This window comes from Rhinolophus hipposideros (assembly GCF_964194185.1).
Source record: "Rhinolophus hipposideros genome assembly, chromosome: 4".
Classification (NCBI taxonomy): domain Eukaryota; kingdom Metazoa; phylum Chordata; class Mammalia; order Chiroptera; family Rhinolophidae; genus Rhinolophus; species Rhinolophus hipposideros.
Window position 1 is genome coordinate 14,477,579 of NC_138050.1, and position 12,208 is coordinate 14,489,786.

Here is a 12,208-nt window from a genome sequence, read left to right on the forward strand (position 1 = left end):
GGTTCCTCGGGAAGGAGCTTGGTGGTGTTATTCTCCATGCTCTGCACGCTGCCATTTTAAGGGCTTTCAGCAAAACAAATGCTAAATGCTTTTTTTACTATTCACCTTTTTTCTTAAAAATGGAAATCCTCTTCAGATTTCTTTTGGTTAGTGAGACAGGTACTAATGCAGGTCTTTCATAAAAGCAAAGTGCATAAAGTGAACTTTAAAAAACTGGAGGTTTACCAAAAGTTGTACTTTTTCCTACGCATACATATTTTATTCAAGTAGATCCACGCTGTATAGTCTTTGTAGTAACTTGTTGTGTAACACATTATCCTATTTTTCTTTGGATTGTTCTGTCAGAATCTTCAAGAAAAATGTATTAAAACATTTTCTGCCTGAATATTATTCTAACAGCCATAATTTAACCATTCTCTTAAAGTCTGACATGAAGCTTATTTCAATTTTCCACTATTACAAATTACTCTTTAGTCAATATTTTAATAATGTGCTTCTCAGATTTCCTTTGAAACGATTCTTGTAAGCTGAATTACTGGTTTAAAGGTTTGACATGTTTTTAATTAAAAATGACTCCTAGAAAAACTGGACCTATTTATGCTTTATATCTCATAAGGTATGAGAGTACACAGATGCATTCAGAATAAGGGTGATAGGAAACCAACAAGAAAAATCACATCTTGCAAAGAACATTACTAAAGTTATTATTATAAATGATATTGTAACTTCTGTAATGTGGATAACTTTTCTATTATTAATAGCACATTATCAGAAATATATTAACTTTTATTATAGGTGTATGGTGGCCACAGGCCCATACATTTCAGTGCTAAGTATTAGAGGAAAATGTCTAAAACTCATGAGTAACAATAGAATTCTACTAAGCAGACTCTCGCTGTGTAAGACATTTTTTTTAATTTATTGGGGTTACAATTGTTAATAAAATTACATAATTTCAGGTGTACAATTCTGTATTACATCATCTATAAATCACATTGTGTGTTCACCACCCAGAGTCAGCTCTCCTTCCATCACCATATATTTATTTGATCCCCCTTACCCTCATCTCCCACCCCCAACCCCTTACCCTCTGGTAACCACTAAACTATTGTCTGTGTCTATGAGTTTTTGTTTCTCATTTGTTTGTCTTGTTCTTTTGTTGTTTTGGGTTTATATACCACGTATCAGTGAAATCATAGGGTTCTCTGCTTTTTCTGTCTGACTTATTTTGCTTAGCTTCATACTCTCAAGATCCATCCATGTTGTCACAAATGTTCCTATATCATTTTTCCTTAACGCCGAATAGTATTCCATTGTGTATATATACCACAACTTCTTTATCCATTCATCTATCGAAGGACATTTTGGTTGTTTCCATGTCTTGGCCACCGTAAACAAAGCTGCAATGAACATTGGAGCACACATGTCTTTATATATAAATGATTTCAAATTTTTTTTGGTAGATACCCAGGAGAGGGATTGCTGGGTCATATGGTAATTCTATTCGTAATTTTTTGAGGAACCTCCACACTGCCTTCCATAGCGGCTGCACCAGTCTGCATTCCCACCAACAGTGTATGAGGGTTCCTTTTTCTCCACAGCCTCTCCAACACTTGTTGCTATTTGTCTTGTTGATGATAGCCAGTCTGACTGGGGTTAAGTGATATCTCATTGTGGTTTTCATTTGCATTTCTCTGATGATTCGTGATGTTGAGCATTTTTTCATATGTCTATTTGCCATTTGTAAGTCCTCTTTGGAGAAATGTCTCTTCAGGTCCTCTGCCCATTTTTCAATTGGGTTTGTTTTTTTGTTGTCAAGTTTCATGAGTTCCTTGTATATTTTGGATATTAGACCCTTATCGGAGGAACTGTTTGCAAAAATATTCTCCCATTCAGTCGGTTGCCTCTTTATTTTGTCAATGGTTTCTTTCGCTGTGCAGAAACTTTTAAGTTTCATATAGTCCCATTCGTAAATTATTTTAGCTTTTACTTGAATTGCCTTTGGAGTCAAATTCATAAAATGCTCTTTGAACCCACGGTCCATAAGTTTAGTACCTACGTTTTCCTCTATGCAGTTTATTGTGTCAGGTCTTATGCTTAACTCTTTGATCCATTTTGAATTAATTTTGGTACATGGTGACAGATAACAGTCCAGTTTCATTCTTTTCCAAGTGGCTATCCAATTCTCCCAGCACCATTTATTGAATAGGCCGTCTTTCCTCCACTGTATGTTTTTAGCTTCTTTGTCAAAAATTATCTGTCCATATTTATGTGGTTTTATTTCTGGGTTCTCAATTCTATTCCATTGGTCTATGTGTCTGTTTTTCTGCCAATACCATGCTGTTTTGATTATTGTCGCCCTGTAGTAAAAGCTAAAGTCAGGGAGTGTGATACCTCCAGCATTGTTCTTTTTTCTTAAGAGCGCTTTGGCTATTCGGGGTTTTGTGATTCCAAACAAATCTGATGATTTTTTGTTCTATTTCTTTAAATAATGCCAATGAGATTTTGATGGGGATTGCATTAAATCTGTATATTGCTTTGGGTAACATGACCATTTTAACTATGTTGATTCTTCCAATCCATGAGCATGGAATGTCTTTCCATTTCTTTGTGTCTTCTTCAATTTCTTTCAAAAATGTCTAGTAGTTTTCAGCATATAAATCCTTCACATCCTTGGTTAAGTTTATTCCTAGGTATTCTATTCTTTTTGCTGCAATTGCATAAGGAATTGTTCTTTGTATTTCTTTTTCCGAGATTTCATTGTTAGTATATAGGAATGCAATGGACTTTTGTACGTTGATTTTATAGCCAGCAACTTTACTGTATTCGTTGATTGTTTCTAATATTTTTTTGGTAAAGTCTTTAGGGTTTTCTATATATAGCATCAAGTCATCTGCAAAGAGTGATATTTTAACTTCTTCATTCCCAATTTGGATGCCTTTTATTTCTTTCTCTTGCCTGATGGCTCTGGCAAGGACTTCCAACACTATGTTGAAAAACAGAGGTGATAGGGGACAGCCCTGTCGTGTTCCTGAACGTAGAGCAAAGGGCTTTAGTTTTTCACCATTAATTATGAGATTAGCTGAGGGCTTGTCATAGATGGCCTTTATTATGTTAAGGTATTTTCCTTCTATACCTATTTTATTAAGTGTTTTAATCATAAATGGATGTTGTATCTTGTCAAATGCTTTTTCTGCATCAATTGATATAATCATATGATTTTTGTCCTTTATTTTGTTTATGTGATGTATCAAATTGATGGATTTGCGGATGTTGAACCATCCTTGTGCCCCAGGGATGAACCCCACTTGGTCATGATGAATAATCTTTTTAATGCATTGTTGTATTCGATTTGCTAAAATTTTGTTTATTTGCATCAGTATTCATCAGAGATATTGGTCTGTAGTTTTCTTTTTTTTGTGTTGTCCTTACCAGGTTTTGGTATCAGGGTAATGTTGGCCTTATAAAATGAGTTAGGGAGTATTGACTCTTCTTCAATTTTTTTGGAAGAGTTTGAGCAGGATTGGTATTAGATCCTGTTTGAAGGTTTGGTAGAATTCACTAGTGAAGCCATCTCATCCCGGACTTTTCCTTTTGGAAAGGTTTTGGATGACTGATTCAATTTCTTTACTGGTGATTGGTTTGTTTAGATTTTCCAGTTCTTCATGGTTCAGCCTTGGAAGGCTATATGTTTCTAAGAACTTGTCCATTTCTTCAAGGTTATTGAGTTTGGTGGCATATAGTCCTTCATAGTATTCTTGGATACTATGGATGACACTATGGAAATACAAAGGATGATCCTTTGTATTTCTGTGGAGTCCATGATAACTTCCCCTTTATCATTTCTGATTTTGTTAATTCGTGTCTTCTCTCTTTTTATCTTAGTGAGTTTAGCCAAGGGTTTGTCAATGTTGTTAATCTTTTCAAAGAACCAGGTCTTTGTCACATTAATTTTTTCTATTGTCTTTTTGTTCTCTATTTTGTTCAGTTCTGCTCTGATTTTTGTTATTTCCTTTCTTCTGCTGACCTTGGGTTTCACTTGTTCTTCTTTTTCTAGTTCTTTAAGGTGTAACATGAGGTTATTTATTTGGGATTTTTCTTGTTTCTTCAGATAGGCCTGTACTGATATAAATTTCCCTCTTAAAACTGCTTTCGCTGCATCCCAAAAATTTTGGTACGATGTATTTTCATTGTCATTTGGTTCTATGTATTTTTGATCTCTCCTCTAATTTCCTCTTTGACCTGGTAGTTCTTTAAAAGTATGTTGTTTAATCTCCATGCATTTGTGTGTTTTTCCTGCTTTCTTTTTGCATTTGATATCCAATTTCAAAGCCTTGTGATAGAAGATATTTTCTTAAACCCGAAAGTGGATCTTGAAAAAAGCAGTGATTGCTAACATCAAATTAAACATCATACTTAAGGTTAAATGACTTACTGAATGTTTTCCCTCTAAGATCATGACAAAAAAGAATGTCTGCTCTTGCTGCTTGTATTCAGCATTATACAACAATTCAACATCAACCAATAAAATAAAGCAAGAAAATATCAAAGGCATTGAGATTACAAAGGAAGAAGTAGAAGTGTCTTTATTTGTAGGCAACATGATGGTCAATGTAGAAAATATGATGCAATTTATGAAAAAGTTAGTATTAGAACTATCACAAAGTTACTATTAGAACTATTAAAGCACTAATAAGTGAGCTTAACAAGGTTGCAGAATACAAGATCAATACACAGAAAATGAACAATTAGCAATTGAAATAAAAGCAATGCTATTTATAAAACCATTAAAAATATTAAGTATTTAAGGAGTATCTACAAAAGATGTGCAAGATCTGCACACTTAAAATGATAAAACATTGGTAAGGTAATTAATGAAGCCCTATATAATCTGAGAAATGTACTATGTTCATGATTGTTAGTCTAAATTTGTTGAAGATTTTAATTATCCCCAAATTCATCCATAGATTCAACACAACCTCTATTAAAAGTCCAGCGTATGTCTTTTTTTTTTTTTTAGAAAATTGCCAAGTTGATTTCATAATTTATATGGAAATGCAAATGACTTAAAATAGCAACAAAAACACAAAACAAACAAACAAACAAAAAACGGAAAACAAACAGCTAATTTGGACTGATTGTACCTGATTTCATGACTTATTTTGAACCTACACTAATCCAGTCAGTGTGGCATTTCAATTAAGAGAGACAAATAGAATAATAGAACAGAATAAAAAGAATAGAAAAAAACGAACAGAAATAGAATCACAAATATATGGAATTTTGACAAAGGTGTAAAGGCAAATCAGTAGACAAAGAACAGTTTTTTCAGAAAATGGTGCTGGAATAATTGGCTTTTTATAGGGAAAAAAAGAACTTCAGTTTATACCTGTATCCTAAACAAAAATTAATTAAAAATAAATCATATACCTCAATGTAAAACTTAAATCAAATAAAACTTCTAAAAGAAAACATATCAGAACATTTTTGTGACCTTCAGTTAATAAAGGATGTCTTAGCTATGACACCAAAAGTACAATTCATAAAAGGAAAAAAGGTAAATGTGACTTTGATATCTTCAAAAACATTGCTAAGAGAATTAAAAGTCACATGTTGGGAGAACATATTTGTACCTTATATAGCTGATAAAGGACTTACATCCATAATATATAAGGAATCTCAAAACAATAACAGTTTTTAAAACCAACCCAATTAAAATGTGTCAAAAGATTTGAAAAGAAAATTACTTCACCATAGAAGACATACAAATGTCAAATAAGCATATAGAAAACATACATTAGGGGAATGCAACTTAAATATCACAATGAGATACTACACACACCTATTAGAGTAGCTAAAATTAAAAAGATTGACCATGTCAAGTGTTGGCAAGAGAAATTGGAACTCTCATATACTTCTGTGGGGAATGCAAAATGAAGCTCCCTGGGGTATGATTTCACCTTTTCCAAAAATGTGAATCATACACCTTTTATATGGTCCTGCCATTCCATATCTACATATTAATCTCAAAGCCAGGAAAGCCAGACAAAGAAGCCATGCATACTGAGTGATTCAATTTATATAACAGTCTAGCAAATGCTGTTTTCTATAGTGATAGAAATGGACCAGTGGTTGCTTGGAGACTAGTGGTATCAGCAGAAATTTCTAAAACAATATTTCTCAAAGTTAAGGCCGTGGGCCTCGTGCATCAGGATAAACTAAAGGGGTTTATTTTAAAAAGGTCTTAAGTTCAGTGTGCTCAAACCTGCTAAATGCTACTTATGCAGAGAATGGCTAGAAAAAAAGATGAAATCAGGTACTATAGAGTCAGCACAAAGGTGAAAACAAAATGCGTTTGCTTTGTCCTAGTTTGCACTTGGGTAATGGACATGTGGCAAGTTGATTGCTGGCCTGATTTAAGTGTACAGAGCAAAACAAGAAAGAAAAGTTACGTAAACTCATTAAGCCTAACATTTTTCATATAAAACTAGAGATAATAAAACTTTTCAGGATTTTTAAAAGATTAAATATTGTGTCTAAAAGTACACACTACTCCGCCTCTTCAATTTGAAGAAAGTGAGTAGGACTGGTATCTATCTATATCATCTGTCTATCATCATCATCTGTCTACCTATCTATCTACTTTAAATGTTTAGGGTTTTTACTTATTCTTTTTTTTCATATATCTTAATATTATTTTTGTATTATTGTCTATTTTTTTCTATTTTATTAATAATTCCTCTTGAAATTTTATCTTTAAATATATTTACATGTGCCACTTAAAAGACTGTGTCCTTTACCAGAGAGAGAGAGACATACTAGATTTTATGTGTATGGGCCAATACTGATTTCCTTATTCTTCTAAAGAAAAAAAAAAAAAGAAGCATTTAAGTTAGAGGTCTTTAAAAATACTTCAACCTTTCAACCTCATTCCTGTTGTCCTGGATTATTGTGTTCAGAGTTTAACACTGGAACACCTGGCTCATCATCAATGAAAATCCTGAAGGAGGTGAATGAATGAATATATTTACTGTTTGTTCTATGCAATTAACTTGTGATCTTCTAGCACAGGGGTGTCCAAACTTTTTTCAACGTTTTTCACCAAGGGCCATATGTGGTAAAATACACAAACAGCTGGGCCACTCACTCGAGGTGAGGTACATATTGCCTCACCTATTTTATTTAAGTAAACTAAATATATTTTTGGGATTTGCTGTGGGCCAATAAAAAATGGATTGCGGGCCACAGTTTGGACACCCCTGTTCTAGCAGATCATGACAAACATGCTGTGTGTTTGGAATAGCCATCTGTGTTGATAGTTTAGTGTTTTCTACAATCCCCACCTTATGTCCGCCTCCTCTGAGTCATTTTGGGAAGATCACGGCCACACCCCATCCAGTTCAGACTGAAGTCCCAACATTCTCTCATGAGTACCGAGTTGTAGAACATTTTGTTTTCTGGCAGGGGTTGTATATGCCAGACATTAATCTCACCACTAGTCCCAGACTACAAAGCATTCTGTAAAACCAAGGCTATCTGCTTCAGTAAGTGGTACTATAAAAAAATTATATCTCGCTTCCTTATTCCAATCCCCCCTCAAACGAAGAAGCAATACTTTCAAATGAAAAGATGTAAAGGCCTGTAAGCTACCCAAACACCTTTCCAGGTTCTTTAGTGATACCTTAGAACTGAGTCTCTGATCCAAGGTGGACATCTATTGTCACGACTGGTATCTTCCTCAATTTTGTAGCCTCCCAGTCATTGACTTCCAACGCATGGCATCATTTTATTACATAATCACCACTCAGTTTTTGTCACTATTAATTCTATTCCTTAAATGCTCTTTTATCAATTAGTCCAAGCAAGCATCACACTTGTTAAGACCTGAGTAGATCAAACTGATACGTTTATCGTTGTCAGCAAACAAGTAGTTTTCTTCTCCTCTTTTGTCATGCAATGGACTCTAGTGTTACTTCAGTCTTGGTTTAGAGCATCTCTCTGGCTTCTCCTACGACTAGCGCAACCCTAGGAAAAGTAACTGACGTACTTGTGTTTGTGTAGTGCTGATTAAAGGACATGGTGCATTGTAGATTATTGATTATTTGTCTCTACCCTTTGAGAACAGTAAAGGTCTAATAATCTTTGAATCCTCACTACATAGTATAGTTCTGGGGTTATATTAGATACTCAGGTCGTGTTTAATTATTCCTTTATTGTATAATGATTCTTTATTATCATAATAGTTTAAAAATTCAAGAAACACTAAATTCATTCAATTTCCTTTAATGAGTATTTGTTATTAAAAAGGAGTATAAAGTCCCGTTCCCAAGTCCAAACTTATTAACTTAAACCTTGAGTTTTCTGGATTACCCAATTTGAAGTAATTCTCTTTATACCTGAAAAATGATTTTATTAAAATGTTTGAGATAAACATATGTATTGCAAGAAGCATATGACAAACATTTCAAGAGTACAAAATTAGTTGTAGAAATAACATAATTTACCGGTAGATCCACATTGCATTAGAAATGTGCAAAACAGTTTGATGTAAAAGTTTTGTTTGTTTTTTTAATACTGATCACTCTTTTTATAACTTAGCTTCCCATGGGGAGGTAACTGGTTGCACATATTTTATCTATCCACTACAAAAAAATTCAAGGCTCAATCTTCTCAGTGGGATAACAGCTCACCACTCTGAGATTTGAATTGTAATGAATCCTGTGATAAGGATTGTCTTTGATGATCCCAAAGTTAGCCAGAACTTCTAATGAAAAGTTGTAAAAGCCTGTAAGGTATTCTAATTCCCTCAGTTCCCATCCCACAGGAGGCTAACTCCACAATTTCCCTCATGTTTCTCATCCAGGGGGGAAAAATGTATTCTGAATTGTTCAATGATTGCTTTTTTGCACTGACAGTTCATTTCCTGAAGTCAAAGTGGCTCTCATAATTTTCCTTTAAGATCAGGTTATCAGTTTAGGGTTGTATAAACTTTGTTGTCTCGTCTGGATTTTTACTGAGAACGACCTTCTCTTGATCGTCTTCTAGATCCTGATTAGGAAGAAGGGAGAACATATAGATTGTAAATGTGATGAAACTTTAGAGTTTAAAAATATGATATTCTATGCATAACTATATCTATAAAAGACCATCATTTCTTATTGTAATAAACTTTAGATTATGTCTTAGTAATAAAATCTTTCATTTATGATGATGAAATCAAAGTTATCCTCTGTTTAAAGGTATATGAAAATAATAATTAAAGTAACGATCTCAGTTCTTCAGAAAATTTGAATGAATTTGAATATTTAGAAGAAATCACTCATAAATCCTTCAATTAGAAATTACGTGTACAATTGATTATTTGATTTTAAATAGCTATAGTGGATTAACTTAAAATCAGATATGCTCATAATGTATTTATAAGCCATGCAAATTCTTTTGACTGTTCCTATGTAATTACTTTAGAAATTCCAAACTTGTAATTTATTCTAAGTTCCACAAGAGGAATCTTTGATTTTTGAATGTGAAAATGTAGGGTAATTTAAGGGGAAGCTTAGAAAATGCATGTAAGAATAGTAATGAAAAATATTGTAGTGCATGGGTGATATATACATGATTATAATCTACAAATTACATCAAAATGTTATACAAAGTTATATTAACAATTTTCAGTATGTGTACTGTGTTTATTTATGGCTCAAACTGTAACATAAAGTTATTATTTCAATTAATAACATTTAACAGAGTGCAGGTCCTCCTGAACCTGTTTTTTCTTGGCTCTGACATTCAAGGATTTCTTTTCAGTTGAACTCTATTTGAGTCTTCCTCAAGAGTTCAATATATCTAGCAGCTTACATGAGCATAATTGTCTTTCCTTTAACATTTGTTATTCTTAGATTTTACTGATAGTGCAGAACATGAACAAGTTACTTTCTGATTTTTGTCATTAAAATACTTTGCCCCCACACTGGCTACCTTTTCTCCCTGACAGACTGAACAAAGTCCAGTAAAATATATGAAAGCATCTCCTTTTCTTTGGTTTTTCTTAACATAAAATAATGTACTATAGTCAGTACATTTACCTTGAACTCTTTTGTTGGCTTGTATCTTCCTCACAGGTGTGTCTAAAATTAAATATTTGTGGTTAGAAAAAACTTTGAAATTATGGTTAACATCAGACAGGAGATCATAGTTAAGTGGAAAAGCATAAAGTTTTAAATAAACATCACTCAAACGTATGGATTTTCTTCTGGAGTAGTGAATTTCACAAACATGAGACTTTTGCATTGACAACAAATCACACTTGTTATTTTCCATACAGCATGAGAATGTTTACTGTTTAAAAACATATTATTTCATTATGGCATTTGGAGCCCCATATAATGTACCACTTTTGCATGGAGTAAATAACTTACATGATTTTTTCATCTTTTTTGTAAAAAGCATGATTTTATGATGAAGGGATATAAAGTTTAGCAGAAGTATCTTCTGACAGATATCCACTAATTCTTATTTGTGTCTTGTCAGACTTCTGCCTCTATAAATTCTCATTGTAAATTAATTCATGATTACTTTGTGGTACATGAAGACAACAAAATAGCACTGTTCTAATAAGTCTAGAAACAGATTTGAAATGTAATGAATTCAGTAATAAGAGTTTTTTTTGATGGATCCCAAAGTTAGCCAGAATGTCTAATAAAAAGATGTAAAACCTTGTAAGGTTATGGTTATATAATAATAAGCAATTCAGGAAATGTGCAACGACATATCCCCAAATTTATTTCCAATCCAACACGACCCCTTCAAAAAAGATTAATTAGTTAGAAATGATAAAAGCTTTCATATTTAATAATTTCACGTGTCTATCACAATGTAGTTTTTGGTTGTGACAATTGTAAAATATTTCTCAATTCCTTTGTTTTTCTTTTAATTCATCAATAATACTCAGCTGGTAGACTGAGAGTCACAGTTTCACTCTGTCTTTGGGCATTTGAGATCACAGATGTTCTTAGAGCAATTTCATTTTTCTGTTTACCTTTATTTTTTCTCTAAATTTTGACTTGTTGCTTTATATATATCATCCATATTAGAAACTTAAGTCAAAAATTTTTTCTATTATATATATTTTTTTAATTCTCTGAAATTCCACAAAATGTAAGGTATGCAATAGTCACCAACAGTAATTTTGGCTATACGACACCAAGTAAAAAGAAAACATTTACACATTTTTTTGAAGAATTCTCTTTCTGTCCATGTAACACATATCAAACACGTCCTTTTCTCTCCCAGACTATAAGATGAATAACCATATTGATGATGTAATAAATTACAGAACTGTGGAAAAACTTCATTGGATTGGATAATGGGGGAAAGTTTATATGAGATAGGAAAGTCTGAATTTTGGAATATGCTCCAATTTATATACTTTCTTTAACTTTAGATTTATTTGGTAACAAGTTATGGCTTATAAAATATAGTCAAGAAAAGACGGATCAAACTTTTAATTAGTGAATAAGACCACTGTTTATAATAGACTTATTAAATTCCAAATTACTGTTATTGTACAATTTAAAACAAGATCATAGAAGTATTCACAGCATTACTTTTCAAATCAAGCACTTACAGTTAGATTTTCTTTCATACACTTGACAGCATCCAATTGATGAGCACCCAATTAACTAATTCATTAATTTATTACTATTTTACTGTGGTAATATCAAAATATATGTTCATTGTGACAAACAAACATCTTTAGAAGAAAACGTGAATAACATGCACAAAATCAGATTTCTTCCCACTGGCTCCCTGCTACCTCAAAATGAAGAGAGTTGTATCAGGTCATGTTTAGAGGAGCATGTTTTGTGAAACATGCAAAGTGCTTCAGCTCAATTATTTGCAATATTTTTGCATTTTTATGTGGCTATCATTTTGGAAATTTTAAATACTGTGTAAAATATGACTTTATTGATCAGATTAATGTTAATTGAACATAATTCTGATAATATCTAACTTTACTGAGAATTTATTTATGCTGAACATTATTTCAAGCACTTTTCATATATTAACTCAGATGTAGATAACATTACTATCCCACTTTTCAGAAGAAGGAACCGAGGCAGTAAAAAATCAAGTTAGTTTGAGTTGGAGCCCAGATTGGGAGTCAGATCTACAACCTGATCCCCTATTCACCACAGAAGCCATAAATCTT

General features: G+C 32.7%; 1 protein-coding gene across 8 annotated transcripts in view; it reads right to left on the bottom strand.

The window, feature by feature from the left end:
- Positions 1-8,215: 8,215 nt before the first annotated feature.
- POSTN (periostin) overlaps positions 8,216-12,208 on the bottom strand; it is a 35,222-nt gene continuing 31,229 nt past the window's right edge. For 4 of the 8 annotated variants that reach the window (XM_081046373.1, XM_081046380.1, XM_081046376.1 and 1 more), the window contains 2 exons: positions 10,083-10,124; positions 8,270-9,048 (listed from right to left, as the gene is read on the bottom strand). In XM_081046373.1, coding sequence (XP_080902499.1) covers positions 9,011-9,048; positions 10,083-10,124 — 80 coding nt within the window. In that variant the 3' untranslated portion in view covers positions 8,270-9,010. Of the gene's footprint in view, positions 9,049-10,082; positions 10,125-12,208 lie in introns of all 8 variants that reach the window. The other 4 variants (XM_081046378.1, XM_081046374.1, XM_081046377.1 and 1 more) reach the window with 3 other exon arrangements.